Genomic DNA, 27,924 nt, shown 5'->3' with positions numbered 1-27,924 from the left:
CATATCGGTATCATTTGTTCCATATTTAGCATTCACCACTAATAAGACCTGTCTTTTATCATTGCTAAAATAGGTAAACGAAAAAAAACTATACTGCTACGAATATTTACTTAAGCGAACTTAAAACAAAAAACAATGATAGAAAACGATCGATAGGCTAAAACACGACACGCACTCACCTCTAGTCTGGGATTCAAAACAGTCTGGCTGTTTTATATTTGTTTGTGTTCGCAAGATCTGGCAACGCCGTGCAAGCGAAATAATAACAAAGCGGCCGCACAACAAAAAAGAAAAACAAAAAGAAAACAATACGTCAAATTCTCTCGTTTATGCCAAATGATAGTGTTTCGGAACTGTGCGGTGCTCCTTGTAATTGGCTCAATATGCAGTTTCATCTACGGGATCGGCCAGCTGCACGTGGAAGTGGAACCCAACGCCTGCCGCATGACTTATATGTTTGGCGAGCCCATGTTTGCGGTAAACTTATCATTTCTTTGCAATAGTAATAGTTAGTTAATTGCATATTCTTAAACAGCGTGTGCACTTTGCGGCGAATAAACAGTTCCCCAACTATGGCCTCTATTACTACTACGAAAGTGTGCGCCGTGAGAGTCCCCTCAAAAGTCGCATGACCGGCGCTCCCGTAATATTTGTGCCCGGCAATGCTGGCTCCTATAAACAGGTGCGTTCCCTCGCCTCGGTGGCGTTGCGCAAGGCACGCGAACATGTGGAGACTGGTGTGCATCTGGACTACTATACCATCGACTTTGATGAGGAATTGTCGGCTGTCTATGGCGGCTATATGTACCATCAGCAAACGTTTCTCAAGCATTGCATACGCAGCATTTTGACGCTATACCGGCAACCCAGTCCCATTGTGCTAATTGGTCATTCGATGGGCGGCAAATTGGCGCAATCAGTGCTCACAGATGCGGAGATAAGTCAACATATCAATGCGATTATTAGCATATCAACGCCATTGGATCAGCCGGTGCTCAATTTAGATGCCCATCTGGGTCAATTCTATGTGGACACGCACACGCAGCTTAGTCGCACACGCACCGCCTCAAAGCCGACGAATAGCACGAATGTGTGCCAGAGTTTGCATCAGAAGCAGTTGAGCGAGGAGCGCATGGCCAGCCAAGAATTGTCACCGAAGCTGGACAATGTGCTGCTCATCTCGACGGGCGGCGGCAATCGTGATCTCTTGGTCAATGCAGGACTGACGAGTTCACAGTTTAACGATCTCCATGCCATGGTAAGCGGATGCAACTCTATTGAATATCCTCTGTTCTAATCTCTGTGCTGTATTTTTTGAAGACCTCGGCCATACCGCGTGTAAGCCTCAGTTGTGACCATTTGTCGGCGGTTTGGTGTCTGCAGTTCATGCAGGTCATAAATCGTTTCCTCTTCAGCATTGCCCAGCGACGCAGCGATGACACCGTCATCTTTAGCAGCAACAAACAGCGCAACATGCATTCTGCGCTGTCGCATTTTGTGGTAAGTCATGGGTTTCACATGCAATCTTCGTCTTATCTACAATGTTTGCTTATCGATTGCAGCGACGAAGACCACGTCAGCAGAGCTTGGTCAATTTGCCGTCGCGTACCAATTGGCATGAGGAGCGACGCCTGGTCATCAACAAGTTCTTTGCTAGCGGCCTAAAGAGTCAATACCACGAGCTGATTGGCTTGCAGCGTCAGGAGCGTTACAAGGTGCGTTTTGCCAATCGTAAATATGTATGAAAAGCAGCAGAAAACATGAAACTATTGTCTGTCTGTCCGCGACTTTAAACGCCCAAATCTGTAAGCCTATAACAGCTAAGATTTTCAAATTTGATGACAATGCAGCTGAAAATGTTGCATGCTAGTCACGTAGAATAAGCTTAAGCAATTCTTCAAATTTTTCAAGTATCTGCATAATTTCCAACCAATTTCATTACAACATTATTTTTAAATCATTCCTTATAAGTGAATGTTAGGCAAGCAAAACAGCTGTATTTTAGTCTGTTTCATTTTCTGGGTATTTAGTCACAATCAGTTGGAAGTTATTTAAGTAAAAATATTTCAATTGTTTACTGCAAACTTAATTACAAGATGTTGTACAGCTATGCAAGCAAAACAGTTGTCTAAAAATAATGAATTCTCTTGCAGAAAATTGCCATCGAGGCGCTGAACGTGGAGAGTGATGAGAACTGGTTGTTTGGCTGCGAAGCTCAACGTCACAACGACAATGAGTCACTCATTTGGTGAGCTTAATCAAATTGCTATTCCAAATATAAAATATCAAGCTAATCACAATGCATCTCCACAGCGACAAGGCGACACCATTGACGCATCTGATACAGCGTTTGCCAAATGCAGAGATCGAAGCGCGCAGCATTGCTGTCCTGGACTTGCACAATTTACGCAAAACGTATCAACAGTGGTCGCATTTGTTGGTACGCCTGCCACCAGGTAGCCAGCGCACTGGTTACAATCTGGACATCTATGATCCCAAGGAGCGCATTGTCGATATACGCATACCTCGATGGTATGCCTATGGACGACGCACGGCAGTCAATGAGACGCTGCAGGGCACGTTACACTACAAGTTGCGCGTCGCAGAGCTGGTCGAACCTTATCAGAGTTTGCGTGTCCATGTCGAGCCGTTGCAGTGTCTGCAGCCCAACTATCGCATCACGGCCAAACTATGTGTGCCCTGGGCAGCTGGTTTTGAACGCTATCAAACACTAACGTAGGTCCACAAGTATATTTTAAATACTGTCTGGCTGTCTGTCCGCTTGTAAAAACAATCTAAATTTTTAAAACTATAATAGCTTGTTAAAAAATACTTTTATGATAGCAACGCATCTTAAGTTAACGTTAATTTATGTTATATGCATTCGTACCGCGCTTAACTTCGAAGGTGTTTATCCAGCTGTCTGTCTGTCCGTTAATAGAAACAACTAAAGCATAGCAACAACTTGAGCTAGGGCTACCAAATTTTAGAGAGAAAACTCTCTTAATGACAATGCACAAGTATAGTTCATATACTAAAAGTATATTTTATATTCGTCTGTCTGTTTGTCTGTCCGCTCATTAAAACAATCACAACTTCGAAACTATAATAGCTGAAGCCACCACATTTTTAGAGAATACTTTTATGTTAGTAATGCATCTCAAGTAAAAGTTAATTCATTTCACATGCATTCATACCTTACTTAAAAGCCTAAACGTATATTTTATATTCGACTGTCTGTCTGTCTGCTTGTAAAATGCACTAAAACTTTGAAACTATAATAGCTGAAGCCATCAAATTGTTAGAGAATACTTTAATAATAGCAACGCATCTAATTTGTATAATTTTCAGCTCGCCAGATCAGAAACCCGGACTCTATGTCAATGTGCCCACGCTGATGCCAAGGCATTACAATACTTCCCTCAATCCCGTCGTGCTCGACTTGTACTTGGATCCCATTTGTCGCTATCGCATCAGGTGAGTACGCGCCTCGTTTTCATGTGATGAATTGTCAAGCATTAATTGTTGTCATCTCGCTCTTAGCTATGAATACTCTTATGCGGATGCCTTGTCCCGCATTGTGTTGCAGTATTACGGATGGTTTCCGGCGCATTTGGTGTGCGTTCTGCTGATTGTGCTGCGCAATCAATTGGATAAATTCCAGCACGTTGGCAGCTTCAATAGCCTGAAGCCCTACGTTGGCTATTTGCAGTACACATCGATCTATTTGGTCACCGGCTGTCGGCTGCTCAAGAAGCTGATACTCAATTTGAAAGTCTTCCCGGAACCGGAGCCACTCGACTATAGCATCAATGTATCGATCATTATACACTGCACCGCCATTGGCATCTCCATTGTGTTAGTGCTGGGACTGTGGTTAGCACTGACGCTTTACGGACATGTCTTTTATCGCCTGGCATTGCGACTGACGCGACTCTCGACATCCAGCTCCAATATTTTACTGTCGATCATGACACATTTGCCAATCACGTATGGCATATTGACAATTGGTGTTGCTATTGGCGCCAGCAGCGGTCTTGGCCTGCTCTTGGCATTTGTATTTTACTTTTTGATGCTATCGAATGCGTACAAAGATTATCTTGAGGATTTTCTATGGCAAAAGGCGGCCGATTTGGTTAAACTAACAACAACGGGTGCACAACAACAACAAAGCGAGGACCAGACACCAGCGAATACGGAGCAGCCGCTTTTCGAGCTGGATGAACCCGACACGGAAGCCGATTCCGAAACAGAGGCGTTGCAAGAGGCACAGCCAGCAGCTGAGGAGAAGTCTGACGAGAAGGCGGCAGAATTTTGCGTCGGCTTGCAGAACTTTCCCTTTCACGTCACGCTGCTGCTCATGCTGTTCATGCTCTTGTTGCTCAATGGACCCACCACGCTTGCCTGGCTGCGTAGTCGTCGGTAAGTTGGCAAAAACCTCACACACCTGCGAAATCAATTAATCGACTTAAATTTACTTTTCAGCCATGGCATTAATCTTCCAGATCCGTCGCTGGTCACCAACGTCATTGTGTTGGCTTCGTTGAGTCTGCTGCTCCAGCTGCGTGCACCACAAAAACTGTAAGTTCTATCCCCGACAATCAATTGTAGTTGTTTTAAACTGCTTATCTAGCTTTACTTATTTACTGATTCTTTGATTTTATTCCTAATAACCTTAAGCAACTTTCCTTTACACATTCAGTGCTCATTTTTTTTACCTTACTTTAGTTCTATGTGTGTTTTGTTTTTCATTTGTTAATGCTTAAATTTGCCTTACAACATTTCTTAATTCTACATGTTTAGCTTTCTTAATGCCACTTACTACTGACACTTAATGTCAGTAAACTAATGAACACATCACTGCTTTTCTACTTCCTATCCTCGAAATATATATATTTAATATAATGTAACTGGTTTTTGTTTTTGCCAACTTTTCCACATCAAATTTAATTTTTCATTATTATTTCAATTTTTGTCAGTAAACTAGTGCAAACATCGATGCACTTCTACTTCCCATTTCTAATGCCTTGAATTTATGGTACACCACTGAAAACATCGCTGCTTTCGTACTTTTATTTTTTCTGCATATCTGTAATTCCTTTATTTACTTATGCATTAATTTAGTGCTTAATAATATAACTTTTATTCACTTCACTCGAACTTTACATTTCCATAGTCATTTCTATAAAACCTTTAGGTTAAGTCATACTTTAACTTATTTTCTCTTAGCGAACCAGTGAAATCATTTCTGCTTTGGTAGTCTCCTTTTCCACACCATACTTAGCATGCTTACTCGTTTTATTTCAATTTTTGTTTAATCGTACTCAACACTAACTAAATGGTATCTATGCTTTCTTTTCACAGTCGTGGCTATTGGATATTGTCGTTGGTGTTGTACTTTTGTGCTGGATGCGTGCTCCTCTATTCACAGGCGGCTGTCTATCGCCTCAACTATGTGATCGCTGGCGCCTTTGCGCTGCTCGCCGGCCAACAGAGTCTAGGGTGTTTGCTGGAGAAACTCTTGCCCAAGTATTTTGACTAGTCATCCAAAGAAGAGAGACAAAAACAAAACAAAAGAACAAAATGGTTTATAAATTTTGTTTGCCATTTATTTTAACCATGTGTTTAATGCGACTGTTAATTGTTTACTTTTGTAGTTTTTTTTTCTTTTTTTGTTGTTTAATAACTATTTAGTTTAGTTTAGTTTCATTACACACTTGACAATAGCCAAATATGTAAGGTGTCTACTATAATAAGAGTTTGGCATGTTTTTCTGCACGCTGTGCGGGAAGTCCATAATGATATGCCACACAACAAACGCGAACACGAAAACGAAAACGAACACAACACAAATCTATCCAAATGGGCGTCGATTTTGAAGCTCGATTGCTCAATTCGATGGCTGCATTAATAACTAAGTGGAGTAAAGCGTTTGTCTGTCGCCTGTGGCAAAAAACATGTCAGCAGGCCCATTTATATCAAATGTGTGAAAATATCCATAAATATACTATATTTAATAAACGCGTGTGTAGATTAATTGTAAGTTTACACTGGACTGCAAAACACAAAACAAACACAATAACTATTTACTTAATGTCATATTGTCATTGGCTCCATATTTTATAATGAGAGCCTTAATATCACAATTAACTATTAAATAAACCCTCTAAATGTTTATTGTAAAACTTGGCCGTAATTTGCAAATTCATTTACAGAGTTTACACTACCAAAAGCACTTTATAACTCATTGAACTTTATTTAAAAATAGTTGTTCAAGCGTGTTGACTTGCTTCTTGATATATTTTCCATTTTGTTGCAAATGTTGATCTTTAAACTGTTCAAAGTTGTTGAAACTTGTACTTAAAATTTTACGGCAACGAATCTTCAATTCTTTCTAAAGCGTGTTAACACTTGAGACTAAAAGCTTTGTAGCCTTACTTAAGTACTCTGAAAGATTGACTTAGTTACGAGGCACAAAGCTTAGTCAATCTTCTAGTCATGCAGCTGAAATTTATTATACATATTATTTAAATATTTTATAATAGTTAAAGTGCACAAATATTGCATTTAATTTAAATTTAGCATGTCTAACAAATTTATTTTTTAAGCCAAACTTGTTGCATAGTGTAGCTGAGTGTGTCGTAAATTCAAAGTATAAAATGGGCAAGCGTTGTCCCACCTTTTTTTATGGGCTGATCACAGCGCATCGTCACAGCACCGAAGGGGCCGCAAAAACCAGTTCAAATGGAACTGGGCAGTACACAGCAAGTCCCTGTTGATGTCGTCGCCCGTTGATTCATTGCATCAGAGATGCTGTGTAAAAATAACTACTTGTAATATGTTTTTTACTTTTTTTGCACCTGCTACCCATAGGATAGGGTATTACAGATTTGTGCCTGCAGGAAATGTGTGGAACAGGCAAAAGGAGGCATCTCCGATCCTATAAAGTATAAATATTCTTAATCAGTGTAAGCAACCGAGACGATATAATCTGTCTGATATCTGTCTGTCCGTATAAACACCTAGATCTCATAGACTTAAGCTAGCTAACATAGAAATACAATTCTCTTCGACTGCACTTGAAGCTTTTAAGAAATTCTTTTGGGTGTGAAAAACTTACAATCTGGTATATTGTGTACTCTTTAGTATATTTGAAATATAGTAGTATATCTAAATACCAATTAAAGTGGCAAAAATTTACAATCTGGTATATTTTGTACTCTATGGTATACTTTTTATTATAGTATTATATTAATATACCAAATATAGCTTTCGGATTATTTTAATACTTTTGCGGTTTAATAACTTGGTATATTATAATAATAATACCGCTTTGTTTTGTTCTCATTCAAGAAGAAGAAAAAACTTACAGTCTATTAGATTTTATATTCTATGGTATATTTTGAATGTAGTAGTATATCAATATACCACGTACAGCTTTTGATATATTTTTATATTTATGCGGTTATAAGAATAATACCGCACTGATTTGCTTTATGATATACCAAATATAGTCTTTGGGGCAGTTTTAGTATTTTTTGGTATATTCATTTGGTATATTCTAAGAATAATACCGCACTGCTTTGCTTTCATTCAAACTGGGTAGCGGGTATCTAACAGTCGTGCACACTCGACTTTGGCTTTCTTACTTGGTGTTTTTTTCATCTTTTTTTCTCATTTTCCTAATAGCTTCAATTGCACGCATTTGGGCAGAGTTTGTTTTTTGTTTTTCGTTTTTTGCTTTATGCATTTATCCATTTATCGCCGTTGTTGGAAATTTTGCGCTTGTCGCCATAAATGCTTTGGGGCGAGGTTTGAATTTCTCCATGCAAACTGGGCTGATACCTAGATACGCGTGTATGGATATGAGTCCCAGTGGAGTGCATTGATTAATTGAGACATTTATGGGCGTGGCAAGTACGTGATGTGCTGTTGGCCACGCTTGGATATGTCAATAAGGCCTCAGGTAGAATTTTAGCCATTTACGATTGCAGCGTGTCTACGATTTGTAGATGCAAATCAAGTTCAGATCGTTTGGTGTATGGGGCGTATGCGTAACATTACTGGCATTAAGTCAAATTGAAAGAGCTTTGACGAAGCTTAAAAGCGCATTATGGGGGAGTTGAAAATAAAGTTTAAGTTTTATCGTATAAATAATAAAAATTCGAGTTCAATACAATATAGAATAATGTACATTTTGGAATTCCTCAAAATTGGTCTTACTGCTTGCTTCTCAATGTTTTAATTGTAGAAATTTCATGACAATAGGCCAAGGCATAAAGTATATTTAAGAAATTCAAAGATTATATATGCAACAAGTTTTAATATAGAACACATTAACTAAAATCTGGGATGAAGAAAATAATTGAGGGAGGACTGAAATAGAATAAAAAGATTAAATAATGTATTTAATAATATGATTCAAAGATATAAACTAATCTTCATATTTATCAAGAGATAAACTTCAACTTCATATCCAGTAAAAGATTTAAAAACTGTGTAAGATTTTTGGGGTTGATCTTTAGTATTATTTTTATTCATATTTCACTTGCAACAAACAATTAAAAAAAAAAACAACAAAAACTATTGTATTACAATAACAATAAGAATGTGATTTGTTAGACATTGAGCTATTTACAGTTAAGTATATATATAGTAAAGTATATATAAATGAGTAGCATATGGTTTAAAGTATATAGAGTAAGATTGCAGTCAGAGTATTTATATATACTTGTATATATGGTATATATAATAAGTCATTATTTAGATGTCTCTCTTTTTGGAGCTGTTCTCAATCGCTGAGCGTTTAATTCCAATTGCTGGGCACAAACTGAATTGGATTTCCCAGGAACGGAGCAGGCGGCAAGGCATCCAAGCTGAGCAGCAAGAGCAACAAAAAACATGAAAACGAACAAAATAAACAGGAAATCGTTAGACAACATTATTCGGTAAACAAGATTAGATAACAGCAGATCAATGCGCGAGCGAGCAATCGCGTGTGGGCAAACTCACCGCATTGGCTGCGCGGTCTCCGAGAGGATGGTGCGATAGTAACGTGGACGAGGTGCCACATAGTTGGCCGAAGCGTAGCTCCTTGGATTGGCGATGGGGAAACGAATGTTGGCATTGCTGCGGCGTGTACCAAATGGACGCGAGATGCGACTAATATCGCCACCTGCAGCTGCACCGGCAGCAGCTCCAGCAGCAGCTCCACCACCTCCTCCGGCTGCACCGCCACCGCCAGCAGCAGCTGCAGCACCAGCGGCAGCAGCACCACCACCGCCAATGGCTCCAGCGCCGGCAAAGCCAAAGCCAAAGTTACCCAGGCCAGCGCCAGCAACGGGCACCGGTGCCGTGTACATCGCGGACAGCTGGATGGGCACAAAGGCGGGCAGCGACACCGTTAGCGGCACACCAGGTGGCGGTCCAGCGGGTGCTTCAGGTGCTGGAGCGGGAGCTGGCGCCGGGGCTGGAGCTGGTTCGGGCTCCGGCTCTGGTTCCGGCTCCGGCTCGGGCTCTGGCTCGGGCTCTGGCTCCGGTTCGGGAGCGGGTGCCGGAGCTGGTGCTGGCGCTGGTTTCGGTTTGGCTTCGGCTGCCTTCCAGGCGGCGAGCAGCGCCAACACTTCGTCCTTGGTGATGTGATTGGAGCGCGGTGGCAGCTCAAAGCTGGGCGGAGAGCTCCAGCCGCCGTGCCAGCCACTTGGTGGTCCCGAGCTGAACAGCGAACGCTGGGCACGTCCCGCCCCGGGAAAGAAGTATTGAGCGCTGGCCAGACTCAGGCTGCAGCCGAAGGCGAAGATGGCGAATAGCGTTAAGGTTGAAGAGCGATTGCTGCTAATCATGATGGTTGATGGTTTTGCTTTTGCTTTTGCTTGCTTGTTGCGAGTTGGATGCACGTTGCTTGTCTGCGCGTCAAGTAGGCCGACCCGCTGTCTTATATATGCTGCTGTTGCTAAAGCTGGTGATGCTGGCGCAGCTGGCCGGATTCGAATTGGGTTACAGTCGACAGGAAGTGGCAGGCTAGCCAAGCAGGCAGGCTGGCTGGCTTTGCTTTGCTTTGCCTAGCCTGGCATTGGCATTTGGTCAACTGGTTCAAATGATTAGGAAGGCGCACACAACATCGATGGCTGCTGCTTCAACTGCTGCTGCTGCTGCACCATTTAAGGCCGCATTGCATCACTCAAGAAAACTGGTTCACTCCCCACCAGCGACAACTGGACAAAATGTGTTTTGTGTGTTGTGCAGTGTAACATTTCTTGATTAAGTGCTTTGTGTGTTTGTGTGTTTGTCTCTTTGGGTTTCAATTTCGTTTTTCGTTTTCGTTTTTTGGGATTACCATTTTCCTCCAAATATTTTCATTTTCAATTTTCAGTTAAGCGGCTGCTGCGTGTGGCAGTCCCATGATTTCTTATCCTCGTGAAACTGTATGAGCACCAGCTCATAGGTAACAATGCTGCCCGCGACCTGTCAAAATACATGAAACATAAAACATGAAACATGAAAAACACAGAAACTCAGTTGTCGTTGCCACCACAAATCAATCAATCAATAATTCATTAACTCGATCAGTCGCTCGCTCACCGTCAGAAATAGCTTCCTGGTAATGCTGAAGAATTTGAGGCCACTCAGCGACACATTGTCCGCTGACAATTCGCTGGCCAACCGCGACACTTCATCGCTGTAGCCGGCGTGTGGCACTTGGCGCAGAAGTTGCAACAGCGGATCGCGTGCCGCATCATTCACCGAGGACACAAAGAGCAGCACGGCTGTGGATCGGCCTATCAGAAACGATAGCGAGAAGTAAAAGTAAAACGCGTGCACTGTCGATTGCATCGTGCTGAAAGAGCAAAAGAAAAAGAGGTTATTGGTTTATATACTGGAAAGAAAATAATTATAGAGTTTCAGGTAAATATTCACAACTATTTAACTAACTATAACCCTATTTACTAAATTATATTGTAGTACAATACATTTTATTTGATGTTGACTTTTAAAAATAGTTTTGATTTCTTGAATTTCAATGTGTTCAACTAGTAGTATTCTAATATTTTTATTTTATTTTTTTAACTTGCTTAATACTTTTCAATTTAAAGATAATTTTATAGATTTCAATTTTAAAATGTTTTTTTTTTTGTTATGTCATATATTTTATCACATTTCTATTTAATTTTTCATATATATTGGAATTTTTACCTTCATTATTTTTGGATATATATTTTGTATTCTCTTCGGTTTAATTTCTACTTTGTTATTTAATTATATTATTATAGATTTCATTGTATTTACATTTTCCCATTTGCAGATTTATATATTATAGAATTGAACTCTAAGATTTAACATAGTTTATTTTTTTTTAAAGTTGTCTTTTTAATTTCAATTTTACTTTTGTATTTAAACGTGAGTTTGATTTTTGATTGACTGTTAAGCTTACGTAAAATAAATAAATAGTATATATTAATATTGAATACATGGTGAAATCCATTCAAAAATAGAGCTTAAAATACTATTATTTACATTATGCCAGAAAAAGACATTAAAATTGAAAGCAATTACTCAGCGCATTGACAATCAATCTAATATCTATCTGTTATTTGTCTGTCTCCATTCACAGTTTATTACTCACTTTATGCTCTTGAGCAGCTGCAGGCAGACAAAATACAAATTGCTGCCAAAGGAGACTATGATGAGGACCGAGACGGCGTCGTCCACCTCATAGATGAGCTCCACAATGGAGCGATAACGTTTGCGTGTGTGCGTCCAAAATTCCTCAGGCATGGGCTGCAAAAAACAAGTCGCAATTGTAGTTGTTGATGGAGATTGTGGATTGTGCAGTGCATAGCAAATGGACGGCGTGAGCAAGTGATCCGCATTCATTCACCTGTTGTACGGCATGCTGCAGATGGCACGTGAGTCGAGTGAGCAAATCATTTAGACCAATGCCCAGCAGCATGAGGAATATATCCATATAGCTCCAGCTGAACGTGAGCAGCACATTCTGCAGCTTGCCCAGCCAGCCCAACCAATTGGAGTAGGCAAACAAATGGAAAAGCTGCGGTCCAGTGGCAAACAAATACGAATCGATGGGATCCCTGCGAGACGGACACAAATCATGATACACAAAGGCAATGATGCTAAGCAGATGCTCCACTGCAAAAAAAAAACGGAAGCTTTAGTAACAGCTTTACAAAAATAATTGGCATACTCAAGGAAAGGGACAGCAGCAGCATAGCGACTTGGTGAACACGTCGGGCGAGGTGCTCGCGTTGTTTCCAGTTCTGATGGGGCGGCAACTGTTTCTCCACGGCAGCCCAATGACGCATTAACGATGGCCATTTTCTCGCCAGTTGAAGGAAGACACAAAAGCCCAGCAGATTGCACACATGGAATATTATGGGTTCTGCAAAGGAAAAGGGTGAGTTTAATACTCAAATATGCAGAAAGTGTCGCAAGAAAATTGTAATTTTTGTTATTATATCAATTATTTTTACATCAATACACAAATTAGCTTATTACTTTGACCACCTTGAGCTGTATTCCTTTCAAAAGTTGATAGAGTGCAGTTTTCAGTGCAGTTTGAATTATTTTGCATTCCCTTACAAAATGGCGGTCATAATGACAGAGTCTAGCTATCTCTTTCCAACTACGTTACTCACCCACATTACGCACATCGAGCAGACTGTGTGCCGTCATATTAATGGTAAAGATCGTGTCCACGCTGAGGCTGCAAATGCAGAGCACACTGTACCAGGTGCGCCAGCTACGCCAGCTGAAGCGCAATCCCTGCGCAGTTGCAGCATAAATGCCGCATACGGGCATCAAACTGAAGCATTGGGCTATAACGAGCACTTTGATTGGAATTGGGAGTTGGAAAATGTGGAATGTGCAATGTGGAATGGGGGAATGGTGGAATGATAAAATTGGTTAAATTGGTTGTTAATCATAACGGGAGCCGCATTTTCCAAAACAGATGCTCACCTGGCGCAATCGCCTCATGAAAGCCGCCGTTGTGCAAAAAAAGATGGCGTCGTTGCGTAGCAGCTGCTGCAAAAAGGCAAAAATCAGAGAAAAAAAAATGTATTTTTGTCAAATAGGGAGCGACTGTGGGCGGTTTCATTTACCTCGCTGCATTTGTGGCTCGAGCCACCTCGCACCATGTTGATGCACTTGCTTCACCAACAGCAGCTGGCGACGACGGCGATGCCGTCGATGCAGCGGTTCATTTGTCGGACGATTTATTCGCTTGAACGTTGGCATCATGACTGCATGCAGATTGTTGGGTGCTTAGCGTCCACATTATGCCAGGATTGATGGATATCACAGCAAATCCTAATTGACAGCGCCAATCTTACCGTCTTAATGCGTATTTAATTGACCTAATGACACTGCACAAATCTAACTGCAATCAATTTAAATTGGGCATCGTTAACGTGCTATTGAGATTGACGATCCCGTTACAACCAATTTGCAATGGTCTTGCCAGATCCTTGCAAAAAGGTTTTAGTGTATCTCTTATGGGAAACTCATAAATATGTTAAATAAAAATTGGGACAAAAACAGCTTAATTACTGATAAACAGGAATTTTATAGTGCTTTATAAGAGATTTAAGTAAAATTCTAATTAATTAGGCTGCGATCCATTTCGTTTCATAGGTGTGGACACACTGTCCAGTACAGAATCGCCTTGCCAGATCACTACAAAAACATTCTAGTGTTGTTCAGTTAAGAAAAAGTGAAATAATGAAAATGTGCTGCAAGTTAAAATATAACACAGTTCTAACATAATACCTGAAAGCAATTACGTTACAAGTGAAATTGCATATGTATAAAAAAGAAAATAACGCAAAAAATGCAGGAAACCATTGAATGCGGATATTATATAGACGAGCTTGCGCACGCCCACAACGCCGGCGGCATTTTGACATGGTGCATTTTTGAAGCAGTTCAACTGCTTTTCTGATCCTTGCCAACTTTCCAGCAAAAGAAAAACATAACATCAACAGCAACAGCAACAACGACAACACATGTATCGAATTTGACAAGTTAGTTGATTTTATTTTTATTTCTATACATTTCACCAAGTATCCCGCAGTGGACCGTGGCGATTTGTGGGTGCATGACAACATCAAAATTGATATTATTATAAATAATGGACAGCAAAGTGGAAAATGTTAAGCGAGTTGAGCTCGTAAACAAATGCATAAAAATTGAAAGTAATTACTAAGTGAGTGCGAAAATAGACGGGCGTGTGTGTGTTGATTTTAGCAATGTTGTTATCAGATTTGCAACATAAGGTATGCAGTCTGGATTAGCTAACTGTGCACTCAATAATCCGGTAAATTAACTAATTAGCTACTTATGTCGTTAGCTATGTGTGCGTGCATGACCAAGCAGTATGTGTATGTGTGTGTATCGTCAATGAGTGCAGTGCAGTGCAGTAGTGCAAGCAAGCAGTTCATAGCAAAGTGTAGTAGGTCGTTAAATAGGATTCCGGGTTTCACTTTTCGTTTCTTGCTGGTCGCATAAATAATGCTCACATATTGACTGAGCTGGGATGCGGATGCCTTTGCCTGTTTATTCAACTCGGCTGTAGTAAACGGATCACCAGCTACCAAGCAACTAGTTTCATCAACTTTTAATTGGTGCGATTAGACGAAACGTGTTTAAATAAACACACACATACACATGCATATTCACATGCACACTGTCCTATAAACACACACTCACGCACACAAGTGTTAATTAACATAGTATGTGTGTAACAGCCAGGGTTAATTTTACATATTTCCTGACAACCGACGTATAACAATAATAATGGTAATAAAAATATAAAAGCTGAGTTATTAAAATATTTCATTTATTGTGGGGCAGACTAACAACATAGAAAAGGAAAAGAAAAGTGAAGCAACAGCTACGTTTCATTTTCCTTGTTGCTTAACCGCATTTTATTTTTGAAATCAAAAGTGGCGCAGACTTTAAAGTAATTGATCTCTTTTCTCACTCCCCCCTATATCTGTCCCGCTCTTTTGCACCACATTTATCTCGCGCATTTGGTGTCAGAGACGAGAAAACTTGTTACGTCCACAGGATGTGGAGGATAACCAACAACAGGTTTCAATTGTAGTGTGCGGCTGATTTGAATAATGGATAACATTTGTAATTTGTGCTTTTTACTTTTTTCACTTGCCAGACAATCTATAACAATATAATAAAGCCTTATGCAAATCGACGGCCATTAACAAGTCGTAAAGAAGTTTCAAGTTCAGTTCGTGCAAGCTTCAAATTTCCTTTTCCGTCATGCTGGTTGTTAATGGTCTATTTCTTTTAACGAGTGCATAGGCGTGTGTATAATTAAATTGTTAAGCTAAGTTATGTTTTTAATATAGGGGGAGTAAAATTGATCCATTGCTGCTTTTAAAACCTTTCTAACATCGGTTAATTATTTCATTTTTGCACATTTTATTGTAGTGATTTTTTTAAAATGCGGTTTTCCTTAACGACTGTTTTGCGGTGTGACCATAAGCTCTATTTCGAAACAATTTCCAGCCGTTACAATAAATTTCACACCTTACTCAAAATGGCACTGTAAACGCCTACGAGCAGCTGCGCTTACGCGGATATGGTCACCCTTGATCGTTCTTATAGGGTTAACAGTGTCATTTGGGAACAGCAGCGGCTCAACATTAACATTAACATTAACATTGAGCCAATGTCAAGTCATAGGTCCATTTCGATTATATATTATATTTACATCTTTTAGAAATTATGTTCTTTAGGTGTTTATATAGATAAGTAATTTATTCAATAATAAATTCATGTTTATTAGGTGGCTGCAAATACCATATCAATTTTGCCATACAAAAATCGATGATTACAAAATCGTATACAAATCGATGCATCGATAGTGCTATCGATGCTTCTCCGCCTCTTACATCTTCTGAAATGAATGATCATTTGTTGTTGTTTCGCCGCCAGATTCGGACGTGTATTTTCCCAATCTTTCTGCCATGCAATTGACTAACTTAATTTTAAAATTTCGCTCATGTTTTTGTTGTTGACAAACGTTATTTGTTTTTGTTATTAGCGCAAACACGACGTAACATTGATCTCCACAGCCGAATCGAGTCTTCAACAACATCAACAACAACAACATCAACAACTACGACACAATGTCTAGTCCGCCTGCGTACGACAAGTTTGCTACCAATTTCGAATAACATTTAAACAATTTGGTGTGTGCGTGCGTGTGTGTATGTTTGCGTGTTAGTTTAAGCCGTGTATGTGAAGAAGTGCAAACAAAAGTAAAACGTGAAGCATATCAAAATGCAATTACAATTACAATTCACGCAATTCCATAGTGTTTAGTTTAGTGGCGCCATCTAGAAGTCCCAAATTGTACTATCTTCACCGTCTGCAGTTGATCAAAAAACGGGTAAGCAACAAATGAAACCAGTTGGTTAATAATAATAATACAATGTAACATCAATGTGTGCGTGTGTGTGTGTTGAGAGTATGAGTGTGGGGCTTATGTTTCTTGGTGTGTGTGCATATGTGGCTTCAAAATATAATTTGAAACATTGCGCATACAGTTGTTGTTGCTGCTGTTGTTGTTGTTTGTTTGATAAAGAACAAACGGCTGTTTGCCTGCTGCATTCAATTCGATTGTCCGATTGACGTTTTCCACCCTCCCCTCTCTGTCTCTCTCACTCATTCCGTCAGCAGCAGCCGCCACAGCAGCAGCAGCAGCTAATACAACACACACACACACGCATGCAGAAATTGTCCCACACACACATGCGTAAGCGACTTTTATCATGCACACATTCACATACAGATGTACTCCAACATCCAAAACGAATTTACACACATTCATCTTCGCTTCGCTTCAGTTTTGTTGCCTCTCCTCGCATTTTCGTTTCCTTTTCAAATATATAGTTTTTTTTTCGCTTATTTACTTTTGTTTTTGTCGTCTGCATTGACTGCATTGTTCTTGCAGTGAAGTTTCATAGCTATCAGCTATAAGAGTATGCATCATCTTTTCGTTTCTTTTTTTTTTTTTTTTGTTTGTGTTTGTTTTGACCTGAGGGCTGACTCTGGCTTTGACCAAACGGCAGCAGCAGCACAGCTGATGATTCATCTGCCCATACACGGAAACAGCTTTTGTCTTACGACGACGCACGAATGCAATGCAAAAGCTCGACTCATTCATGATGTGTAAGAAAAAACCCCAACGCTGGGCGCGCTGTGTTTAGTTGTTCCGGTCGAGTTATGCATACACATTAAGAAATTATAAAAGAAAATAATATTATAATGCTAATAGTTATTATTACCGCGCTAATCGCCAATCAGCTTGATCGAGCGAATGTGCTAATTAAGCATTTTCGATTTTTCGATTAGTCAGCACGCGCAGTTGGCAGTGTTAAGGTCTGCCTAACAAAGCCGGGTATGTTAAGGTCTAGCATATTTTCATTGATTTATGTATATGTATACAAGTCAATTAATTGCAGCTGCCCAAAATGTAATTGCATTGCGTATGCACTTCTTGCAAGCAGTGGCAGAGTTTGGTTTTTTGCACGCACCGGTAAGCAGTGCAGAAAGAACTGCATGTTTTACTGTTAATGAGAATCTGCTAGTCGTGAGTTTCTTTCATTTTTAACTTGACACAAAATATGTGAAAAGCAAAGAAAATGATAATGCTGATGCCACGAAAGTTGCATTTTCCCTTGACATAACTTGAGTCGAGGCGAGGCTTTATTTAAGCTCAGCGACTTTTGTGTATTGATTGATTGCTCAAGTCGAATTCAAATTCAAGACTCTCAATTGAATAAAGATATTGCAGATAAGACAACGACGACAGCGTGTAAACATTAAACGTATGTGAAATGTGTATTCTCAGACACAATATCATCAATAGGCGAGGGTAGTTCGAACAATTCAAAGGCACAGTATTAAACTTCTGATTGCAAATTTCGATTTGAATGGAATTTTTATAAAAGTATAAGAAATTTACGGATTTCTACTACATGTAAAAAAAAATGATCAGAAGGTAATTAAATTAAAAATGAATTAAATTTGTTGCTAATTGTGAGATATTTAGCGCATTTGAAGGTTGGGAAAGCTCCATTTGAATTATTATTTAACAAAATTCATTAAAACGAAAGTGGTTAAAATTTGTGTCGAATTTGTTTTTTATTTGTTCTATTGAAGATTGAACGCAGTTTCGGTTTCTTATTAAGTTCCCCTCGTTTGATTGAGCACCCCAAAAAGACTTTATGGGAAGCATTTAAAGTCAGTGCGATATATGCTCACAATCCTGACCCTCTGTTGAAAAGGGAATGTTCTGCTTTATGGCAATACACACACATACACACACACACACAAGCATAAGTATGTATTTGTATCCAAGCATAAATGAGACTGCTTATCTCTAATATCACTGTGGTCCCCCCCATTAGTTACACGACTGAAGAGAAGAGGGGAAGGGGAGGTATGAGAAACAGTGTGAGAGAGAAGGAGAGCTAGATTGGGGGAGGGTAGTGGTGGGGAGGGGAAAGAGTGAGACATGCATATTCAGATTTCATTTAATTTTTGTGTCATTCCCTCCCCAATGCCGAAAGCCGAAAGCAGCAAAGCAAAGATACACTCCTGCCCAAAATTATACGACACCTCTAAATTTTTTGTTTCGGCGCTCGTAGCAGAATGCGAAAACGAAAACGATCAAAACAAAGTATGAAGACTAATAGCACAAAGCGTAATGCACAAAATGTGCTATTCTTATCTCTGTTTGGATCTCTCTTTTTCAAGTAACGGTAAAAAAAGCACACACGCTTCAATTTTAGCTACGCTGCACATGTATCAAAACTATACGACACATTTCGATTTTTGCTGCTGGCGCGAAAGATTTGGTGCGAATTTGTTTTTTTTTAAGTTCTGTTAAACATTTGATTAGTTTTCAATAAAATGCCGCGTGGTTGCTTATTAAGCGAAGAAGAAAAGGGAAGAATTAAAGCTTACAACGATGCCGGATTCAATATTAGCAAAATATCGCGGATAATGGGTCGAACACGCTGTGTTATCACTAAATTTTAAGCGATTCGGATGGATATGGTGTTAAACGTAGCTCCGGCAGAAAACCCAAGCTGTCCGATCGTGATAAACGACGGATATTAAAAAAAGCAAGCAATTCTTTTCTATCATGCGCCTCTCTTGCTGCGTCTTGCAGTCATCCTGTGTCTCGGATGACTGTCTGGCGAACGTTGCAAGCCTCGGAATTTATTGTAAGGGGAGTTTTAAAAAAGGCTCCATTCCTAAAACCCCAACACAAAGAAGCACGCCTTCAGTTTGCTGAAAAAAATTTGGAAACCAACTGGGCCTCGGTATGGAATTTCAACTTCATTTTGTTTATACAAATTTAATCAATATTTTCACTTAGATCATTTTTCTGATGAGAAAAAATTTAATCTGGATGGCCCAGATGGGTTTCGTCATTATTGGCGAGATTTGCGTAAGGATCCCCTCATGTTTTCAAAGCGCAATTTCGGAGGTGGATCCGCAATGGTTTGGGGAGCCTTCCATGCGTCTGGAACGCTCAATCTGTGCTTTACAAGCTCTCGCATGAACAGCACAGAATACAAAAAAGTATTAGAGGATCGTCTTCTACCATTTTGAACCAAAATGAGGAGAAAAATTATGTTTTATGCAGGATAATGCATCAATACATAAAAGCAAAGAAACGCAAAGGTTTTTAAACGACCATTCCGTAAATGTTTTAGATTGGCCAGCTTGCTCTCCTGACCTTAATCCTATAGAGAACATATGGGGTATCCTAGCCAGGCGAGTTTACGCCAACAACACTAAATTTGACACCGTCAATAGTCTCAAACGGGAAATTTTGGCACAATGGTCTCTCCTAGACCAAAATATACTAAAAACTTTAATAAAATCAATGACTAAAAGAATGTTTGAGGTTGGAAAAGCTCAAGGAGGTGTTATTAACTATTAATCTTTCATAAATAATTACAAATAAAATAAAATATTCATTGTAGCTATAAATATTGAAATGTGTCGTATAGTTTTGATACACTTGCAGCGTAGCTAAAATTAAAGCGTGTGTGCTTTTTTTACCGTTACTTGAAAACGGGAGATGCAAACAAAGTCAAAAATATCTCATTTTGTGGATTACTCTTTGTGCTATCATTCCTCATACTTTGTTTTGATAGTTTTCGTTTTCGCATTCTGCTACGAGCGCCGAAACAAAAAATTTAGAGGTGTCGTATAATTTTGGGCAGGAGTGTAGAAGAGCAACAAGAAGTAGTTGAAGAAGAAGCAGAATCAGAAGAAGAGCACAAACACACACAAACACACACATGTTGATCATGCATGAAAGCGGGCCGCGTTTTACCCCGAAACCAAACAGAGCCTAAAAACTCATACGGAAAACTGTTGCGCAGGAGGGGAGTGCATAAGTGTCTGTGAGTGTGCGTGTGTATGTGTGTGTGTGTGTGTGTGCGTGTGTGTGTGGTGCGGGGGCTGTTGCAAGAACCCATTTGTTGTTGCAGAGTCACCGGAAACGGCGTTAAATGCGTAACAAGGCGCTTTTCAATTTAACCGATCCAAATACAAATAAAAAGCAAAAAGCATTAAATAAATGAAATTGTGTGTATGCAAAACATTTCACGTTGCTCTGCGACCTGCCAGCTCTCTTCTTCTTCTTGCTCTTGTTGTTGTTGTTCTTGTTGTTATCTGCGTGGATAAAACGCAGAGAATGAAACTGTCACATACAACAGCAACAACAACAACAACAACAACAAGAAGTAACAGCAACTGAAACTGAAAAAAAAGCAGCAAGAATTAAAATGTAAGAGGAACGAGTGCATTTGACACGCCGAACTTGAAATACTCTAACAGAGAAAATGGAATGTTAAAGTGACACTCAAAGAAATGCATGTTGTTCATTATTATTAGGTAATACAATTAATGTTTTTATTTTCAATTGTAATATTCATAAATTGAATTATCATTTGGAACTTGGTATTATATTCTAAGGTACAAAATTGTAACCCGATTTATTATAATAATTAATAGGAATATTTTTCGAACTTTGTTTTTCACAAGTGTGACAATATAGTATAACTATAATAATTATTTTATGATGCAGAAATACGATAAATTCATTTTGAGAATCAATAATAATATTTTATAATTAATTATGTAATCATATATCAAATTATGTAATCATGAATCAACATATACAACCATATTTCTTAGTAAGAATCAACTATGCCAAATTTCAGATTCGTAGCTACGCTATCAGTCGAGTTCCAATAGTCGAGTAGGAATATTTTTCGAATATTTTAACTTTGTTTTTCACAAGTTTGACAATATACTAGAACTATAATAATTATTTTTTGATGCAGAAATACGATAAATTCATTTTGAGAATCAATAATAATATTTTATAATTAATTATGTAATCATATGTCAAACTGAATCAACATATACAACCATATTTCTTAGTAAGAATCAACTATGCCAAATTTCAGCTTCGTAGCTACGCTATCAGTCGAGTTCCAATAGTCGAGTGCAGCCCTCAAACTTGGTTAGGGTATAAAACTGAACATAAAACTGAAACCGAAACTGAACTCAACTCAAACGCAACGCAACGCAACGAAAAAACAAACAGAGCTTAATTGAAATTTTTCATTGCTCTGCGATGATATTTTTTTGTGGTTGCAACATTTCGATATTGAGCGGCGCGTCGCAAAGTTCGGTTCCAAGCTTCATCACTCAACATGTATTAGAAACATAAAAGAACAACAAAAAAAAAAGACAAAAAGAAAATTTACGAGTACTACTGACTGCACTTATCGATTGGATTCGCTTCGTCTTAAATCAAGTTGTAGTCACAATCTCTATCTCGCGTCTATAAGGTGGGTTGATCACGTCCCTTAAGTCAGCGCTGACCTTTTTCCCCGCTTATCTTCGCCTGTTTTTCGAATTGACCATAAAATTGTATACGAAGAGAGAGAGAGAAAATGCATTGAAAAACATCTGCTGATAGCACGAAATACGAAATACGAAATGGCACACAATGATAACACACAATTTAAGAACAAATTCGGGGGAAAAACGCAATGACACAACTGTAAGCAAAGGAAGAAATTTCCGGTTCCAGGATTACTAATTTCGAATTTCGACATAAAAACCGATTACTTTGCATAACGAAAGTAAAAATTGTGTCGTAAGTGATTTGTGGAAAAACGGAAGTTAAGAAAAATTCAATAAACTTGTTACGAACTCAAAATGTAAATTGATCAGAATTAATTTAAGAAATTTATAATTAAATCGGGAATTTTCATAACGGTTTACGAGAATTATTAATGGTTTTTTTTTCGCGGTCAATTTAAAGTTTGGAAAATTTCTGAATCCCAAGATCTTTCTTAGAATTTCTTAGAAATTACAATCTGTGGAATGGTTGACTAAATGAAATAATGTTGTATTAAGCATGATTCGAAGCTAAGCAATGCACATTCTATAAATGAATTCTGATTAAACTAGAACAAATGCAATTCAAGGTCAACTTAAACGATATGAGAGTTATTCAGCTCGCAATCTTCAAGTCGTTTATACTAATATGTAACAAATATAGAAAATTTAGAAGCGATGAAAATTGTTGGTTTTACGAATAGATGTGCAGAGTTGCTAAGAACGTTTAGTTTACAGCAGCTTGGAATGTAACGGAAATATTATATAACGGATAAAAGTGCACAATTAATGGCCATTATCAATTAAGTTTCTTATTCCAAAATGTCAAATGGTGTTGATAGTAATATAATTTATTGAACACTCATTTATAATCTATTGATATTGAATAAATGAAGTTTCTATTTAAACGTGATCATTCCAAATATGATATGATTATAATTATGAAATTTTCATTTTCATTCGAGATGATCATTAATACATTATATTATGGAATTCCAAATATAAATTGATTATTAATTCATTAAAATTATGTAATTTTCATTCGAAATATAATATGATCATTAATTCATTATAATGTAGTGTTGCTTAAAGATCTAAAATGGAACTTTTGAATCATATTTTTCCCGTCTTTAAATGAATTGCTTTATATCAATTAAATAAAGTATAAATATAAATTACTCACACATTTTTCGAATTATTTAATCTTAAAATCGTGATAACATTCCAATTTATAAATATAATAGGATCATTAAAGTATTATAATTTAGTGTTGAATAAAGATCTAAAATGGGATTATTGTTGTATATATTTCCCGTTTAAAAAAGTATAAATATAAATTACTCACACACTTTTGACGTAATTTAATCTTATTGAAATAAAATCGTTATTTTATAACGAGATAATATACTAATCTTTTAATATAATAGGATTATTAATGCATTATAATTAGTGTTGAATAAAGATCTTTTTATACCCGCTACCCATAGGGTAGAAGGGTATTATAACTTTGTGCCGACAGGAAATGTATGTAACAGGTAAAAGGAGGCATCTCCGACCCTATAAAGTATATATATTCATGATCAGCGTCAACAGCCGAGACGATCTAGCCATGTCCGTCTGTCCGTCTGTGTGTCTGTGTGTCCGTCCGTCTGTCCGTATGAACACCTAGATCTCAGAGACTACGAGAGATAGAGCTATAATTTTTTTTTTCGACAGCATTTGTTATGTTTGCACGCAGATCAAGTTTGTTTCAAATTTTTGCCACGCCCACTTCCGCCCCCGCAAATCAAAAAAATCGAATAACAAGCGTAATTTTAAAGCTAGAGTTGCAAATTTTGGTAAATATAATAATAACTATAGTAGTTATGATTCCTGAAAATTTGGTTGCGATCAGATAAAAATTGTCGAAGTTAGAAAAGAAATACTTTTGTATGGGCAAAAACGCCTACTTATAAGGGTCTTAGTTACTTTGGCTGACAATCTGGTATATTGAGCCGTCTATGGTATATTTTGAATGCGGTACTATATTGATATACCAAACATATCATTTGGTATATTTTTAGTATTTTTTTAAAGTATTTTCGGTATATTTTCAAAATGATACCGCAATATTTTGCCTTTATTAAAAATGGGTAGCGGGTATCTCACAGTCGAGCACACTCGACTGTAACTTTCTTACTTGTTTAAATTGCTTTATATGAATGAAAAAAAATATTTATTTAAATTAGCCACACACTTTTGAAATGATTTAAGCTTATTAAAATAAAATCGTTCATAGAAATGAAAATATTTTTATACAAATACACTAATTTATAATCTGTATTGAATTGCTTTTTCAGCATGGACGTTCCCACACAGTCTATATACCCGCATTCCGCAACGCTTTTCGCTGCCATTTGTGCCTGTGTCTTTGTGACCATTGGCGTATTCGGTAAGTATCTCTCGACTAATGCCCCTCGATCCACATATAAATCCCCTACTATAATACAACATTTGGACATGATTGCAGGAAATCTAATTACGCTTCTGGCGCTGCTCAAAAGTCCAACGATACGCGAACATGCGACGACAGCGTTTGTCATCTCGCTCAGTATATCGGATCTGCTCTTCTGCTCCTTCAGCCTGCCATTGACAGCCGTTCGATTCTTTCAGGAGGTAGAATCTAACTAATATATTTTGAATGATTTTTGAATGATTATTTTAATAATGCCATTCTATTATTTAGAGCTGGACTTTCGGCAGCACTTTGTGCAAGATATTTCCAGTGATCTTCTATGGCAATGTCGCCGTCTCGCTGCTCAGTATGGTGGGCATTACACTCAATAGGTAGCAGAGTACATTTAAAATGATTAATTCGATTACACAACTAATCAAATCTTTACTCAGGTACATACTCATCGCTTGTCACAGCAGATACTCACAGATCTACAGGCCCAAGTACACGACGCTGCAGCTGTTGTTCGTCTGGGCCGTTTCCTTCCTGCTACTGGTAAGATGGTCTTTCGTTTTGTGATTAGTGATGCAAAGTTATCGATATGTTGTTTGTACTATCGATGTTTGATAGTTGTAGTTGATCTTCAATTGCTTTTGTTTATACTCAAAGTTTATGGTATGCAAATCAAAAAGAGATTTTAATGGGCAAAAAATAGAAGTTATTTGTAATATATCGAAACTATCGATTGTACATCACTACTTACTATCGATCAACAAATTAGAAACTGGGCATTAATCCTTGAATGCTTTCAGCTACCTCCAATTTTGGGCATTTGGGGAGAAATGGGACTGGACGAGGCAACCTTCTCCTGCACAATACTCAAAAAGGATGGCAAATCGATTAAGAAAACACTATTCCTCATTGGTTTTCTGCTGCCATGTTTGGTCATCATCATTTCATACTCCTGCATCTACATAACTGTGCTGCATCAGAAGAAGAAGATACGCAGTCATGATAATTTCCAAATTGGCGCTGCCGGCGGTGCAAAGAATGCATCAGCATCCGGCTCGTATGTGACGACAACGAGCACAAGGAAGGCGAGAGAGGATAATCGCCTCACTGTGATGATGGTCACCATATTTTTGTGCTTTCTCATCTGCTTCCTGCCGCTGATGCTGGCCAATGTGGCGGACGATGAGCGCAAAACCAATTATCCTTGGCTGCATATCATTGCCTCTGTGATGGCCTGGGCGTCCAGTGTCATCAATCCGATTATCTATGCAGCCAGCAATCGCAATTACAGGTGAGGCAGGCCACTTGAACCTTTTTAGCAGAACTGCAAAACTTGAATCAGTTGTAAATTGAAAGTGTTAAGCAATTTCTTATATTTGAGACTCAAGTTTTGCAGCCTTGACTTTTTACTTCTACAATCCTATAAAACATAATTAATCAAATGTTTTGTCTTTCATTATTTTAGGGTGGCGTACTTTAAGATATTCGCATTGCTCAAGTTCTGGGGAGAACCGCTGTCGCCGATGCCAAGTAGAAACTATCACCAAAGCAAAAACTCGAAGGAATTATCGGGCGTTATTCGCAGCACGCCATTGTTTCACGCTGTTCAAAAGAATAGTATCAACCAAATGTGCCAAACATATTCAGTATGATGAGTCTTTTGTATTCGACGACGAGTTTGCAATACACACACCAATTAATCTACTTATTAATCATATGTATTTTTTTCCCCTAATTTATACAAATCTACATACATACTATATATAAATTTATTATATTATATTCGAGAGCACAGAAGAAAACGACAACAAAAATATAGAGAATATTATATTGTGACGATATAAACCATGTATTTATAACGATGGAATGTCCTTTTTGAACTGTACTTCAAGAATGAACTTGAAAGAATCAAACAGGATATAGCCGAGATATATTTTCATTTTTTGTATGTATACGAGAATGTTCATGAAACAGTTTTGCTCACAGGATATTCATCGTTTTTAGTTGGTTCGTTGGTTTTTATTAACTCGAACTCTCTTGGATATCTCACCTCCTCAGCGATATCCTTGAATGCCACTCGATTTTGCTAGAAGCCCTGTGTAAGAAGACGTATGTCCCGGCGAGATCCTTAAAGATTTGAAAAATCTGTGGGTAAAAAACGAATGTCCTTTTTTGAAAATGAGCTATATCTTGGCCATATCCTGGTCCAATTTAAAAGGACTCGTACTGCAAGAATCCCAGAGAGCCAACACTAACAATTGGCATCAAAAAATCGTGGGGTCATCGACGAATCCAACTGCTCAAAATTTGCAGTCTGAGGACCGTGGAAAATGTGCGAAAACCACATAACGAAGGATATCTCGACAACTACTAGGACGATTCGGAAGTCCTTTGGCAGGATAATAGTGTTCATCAAGCTGCTTCATTTGACATAGCACTTGCAAGGATCCGACAGGATATGGACGAGATATAAGCTATTTTCTGTTTACAAAAATGTCCTTGTAACTTGATTGATTGAAGGATATTCGTCCTTTTAAGTATGCCATTCGGTTTGTGTCCGAAAAAGCTATCATTGTGCCAAGGGACATGCCATTCGTCCTTCAAATGACCGAGTTACGGCGGATTTTCGAAATTTTGGCCAATTTTTGCATGCTCCCCCCCCTGTAAAAAATTGTTGCGAAATATTTCCGTTAAAATCTTAAAATCGTTGAATGCCACTCGATAGGTATGACGTAGCTGAGCATACAAATTGGTGTTACGAATTTTCAAGGATATAGTATCAGGAAAAACAAACCATAATAAACCATTAAAAAACGTATCGTTTTTGTAACGTATTATTTGAAATATTTTTATTTAAAAAAATATCGATAAATAGTACATTGTTTTTGTATCATATTATTTAATTAATTATCGAAAATAGTCGATATTATTTTTTAACGTATTTCTTTTTTTTTAATTACTACTTCTTAAGAATACACTTTGGCAAAAAAGAATATTACTATTTTTAGCAGACTGTGCACTGTAGCTTTCTTGCTTGTTTTTCTATTTTTTCTATTTAAATAAAATTAAAACGTGTAATTTTCTTCAATAATCTTTGTTGTTCCCTAGTTAAATGTTCCTTAGGAAAGTTAGAATTACTTTGCTACACTTTGTATAAGATGCAATCCGTTTTCACTTTTGATTCTTAATACATTTTTCATTAACAATTTCCCATCTTGATCTACAGAAATGAACTTCCTTAATATTTGCATAATATAATGTCATTCTTCTCAAGCTGCCAAAGCTGCAACTACGATTAAATCTCAAACTGTTAATCAAATTCTGTAAGCTCTTGAAATATGTATTCGTCAAGTTCCTCTACGCTCAACTTTGATTGCATTTTATCTGCAGCTGTCTTCCTAATCCCAAGCTCATATTGATACATTTGCCAATATATATGTATGTAGATATATTCAAGTTGATCTGATTGACTTTTATAAGCCTGACAAATGACTGGC

At 38.1% G+C, this 27,924-nt stretch overlaps 5 protein-coding genes across 6 annotated transcripts; 2 read left to right on the top strand and 3 right to left on the bottom strand.

Moving 5' to 3' along the window:
- The first annotated feature begins 32 nt into the window (after nt 1-32).
- Nucleotides 33-6,179, top strand: LOC132795521 (GPI inositol-deacylase). The gene is made up of 10 exons (XM_060806286.1): nt 33-477; nt 536-1,258; nt 1,321-1,500; nt 1,563-1,715; nt 2,154-2,248; nt 2,314-2,736; nt 3,352-3,477; nt 3,544-4,422; nt 4,486-4,581; nt 5,365-6,179. Exons 1-10 carry the CDS (start codon nt 337-339, stop codon nt 5,540-5,542), a joined length of 2,994 nt encoding a protein of 997 aa, XP_060662269.1. The 5' UTR covers nt 33-336; the 3' UTR covers nt 5,543-6,179.
- A 2,437-nt stretch (nt 6,180-8,616) lies between these two features.
- Nucleotides 8,617-10,008, bottom strand: LOC132795562 (transcription initiation factor TFIID subunit 4). Its single transcript, XM_060806357.1, has 2 exons — nt 9,013-10,008; nt 8,617-8,876 (listed from the first exon to the last, which is right to left on the bottom strand). Exons 1-2 carry the CDS (start codon nt 9,840-9,842, stop codon nt 8,807-8,809), a joined length of 900 nt encoding a protein of 299 aa, XP_060662340.1. The 5' UTR covers nt 9,843-10,008; the 3' UTR covers nt 8,617-8,806.
- Nucleotides 10,009-10,368: 360 nt separating this feature from the next.
- On the bottom strand, nt 10,369-10,899 carry LOC132796732 (gustatory receptor 5a for trehalose-like). Its single transcript, XM_060807995.1, has 2 exons — nt 10,582-10,899; nt 10,369-10,464 (listed from the first exon to the last, which is right to left on the bottom strand). Exons 1-2 carry the CDS (start codon nt 10,831-10,833, stop codon nt 10,369-10,371), a joined length of 348 nt encoding a protein of 115 aa, XP_060663978.1. The 5' UTR covers nt 10,834-10,899.
- Nucleotides 10,900-11,611: 712 nt separating this feature from the next.
- Nucleotides 11,612-12,337, bottom strand: LOC132795575 (gustatory receptor 5a for trehalose). The gene is made up of 3 exons (XM_060806371.1): nt 12,203-12,337; nt 11,879-12,147; nt 11,612-11,778 (listed from the first exon to the last, which is right to left on the bottom strand). Exons 1-3 carry the CDS (start codon nt 12,318-12,320, stop codon nt 11,620-11,622), a joined length of 546 nt encoding a protein of 181 aa, XP_060662354.1. The 5' UTR covers nt 12,321-12,337; the 3' UTR covers nt 11,612-11,619.
- A 28-nt stretch (nt 12,338-12,365) lies between these two features.
- Nucleotides 12,366-26,277, top strand: LOC132795552 (protein trapped in endoderm-1). Of its 2 annotated transcripts, none has more exons than XM_060806344.1 (7): nt 12,366-12,412; nt 24,321-24,412; nt 24,491-24,636; nt 24,707-24,807; nt 24,868-24,970; nt 25,228-25,718; nt 25,893-26,277. In XM_060806344.1, the coding sequence occupies exons 1-7, from the start codon at nt 12,381-12,383 to the stop codon at nt 26,077-26,079; spliced, it is 1,152 nt and encodes a 383-aa protein (XP_060662327.1). In that variant the 5' UTR covers nt 12,366-12,380; the 3' UTR covers nt 26,080-26,277. The 2 variants fall into 2 exon arrangements, with proteins under 2 accessions (XP_060662327.1, XP_060662328.1); XM_060806345.1 differs by lacking the exon at nt 12,366-12,412 and adding an exon at nt 15,947-16,429.
- The last annotated feature ends 1,647 nt before the right edge of the window (nt 26,278-27,924 follow it).

This window comes from Drosophila nasuta, chromosome X (assembly GCF_023558535.2).
Source record: "Drosophila nasuta strain 15112-1781.00 chromosome X, ASM2355853v1, whole genome shotgun sequence".
Taxonomy (NCBI): Eukaryota; Metazoa; Arthropoda; class Insecta; order Diptera; family Drosophilidae; genus Drosophila; species Drosophila nasuta.
The sequence above is the reverse complement of the archived record's forward strand: the minus strand, read 5'-3'. Positions and strand labels throughout refer to the sequence as shown.

Bases quoted from the DNA above. Each gene is read 5' to 3' on its own strand.
- LOC132795521 (XM_060806286.1), top strand. From the start codon at position 337: ATGATAGTGTTTCGGAACTGTGCGGTGCTCCTTGTAATTGGCTCAATA. The intron at 478-535 runs GTAAACTTATCA...ATTCTTAAACAG, and splicing joins TTGGCGAGCCCATGTTTGCG to CGTGTGCACTTTGCGGCGAA. The intron at 1,716-2,153 runs GTGCGTTTTGCC...ATTCTCTTGCAG, and splicing joins AGCGTCAGGAGCGTTACAAG to AAAATTGCCATCGAGGCGCT.
- LOC132795562 (XM_060806357.1), bottom strand. From the start codon at position 9,842: ATGATTAGCAGCAATCGCTCTTCAACCTTAACGCTATTCGCCATCTTC. The intron at 8,877-9,012 runs GTGAGTTTGCCC...CTTGCTGCTCAG, and splicing joins GAGACCGCGCAGCCAATGCG to CTTGGATGCCTTGCCGCCTG.
- LOC132796732 (XM_060807995.1), bottom strand. From the start codon at position 10,833: ATGCAATCGACAGTGCACGCGTTTTACTTTTACTTCTCGCTATCGTTT. The intron at 10,465-10,581 runs GTGAGCGAGCGA...GTATTTTGACAG, and splicing joins CCAGGAAGCTATTTCTGACG to GTCGCGGGCAGCATTGTTAC.
- LOC132795575 (XM_060806371.1), bottom strand. From the start codon at position 12,320: ATGCGTCATTGGGCTGCCGTGGAGAAACAGTTGCCGCCCCATCAGAAC. The intron at 12,148-12,202 runs GTATGCCAATTA...TTTTTTTTGCAG, and splicing joins GCTGCTGTCCCTTTCCTTGA to TGGAGCATCTGCTTAGCATC. The intron at 11,779-11,878 runs GTGAATGAATGC...TGTTTTTTGCAG, and splicing joins TGCAGCATGCCGTACAACAG to CCCATGCCTGAGGAATTTTG.
- LOC132795552 (XM_060806344.1), top strand. From the start codon at position 12,381: ATGGAATATTATGGGTTCTGCAAAGGAAAAGG. The intron at 24,413-24,490 runs GTAAGTATCTCT...ACATGATTGCAG, and splicing joins TGTGACCATTGGCGTATTCG to GAAATCTAATTACGCTTCTG. The intron at 25,719-25,892 runs GTGAGGCAGGCC...TCATTATTTTAG, and splicing joins GCCAGCAATCGCAATTACAG to GGTGGCGTACTTTAAGATAT.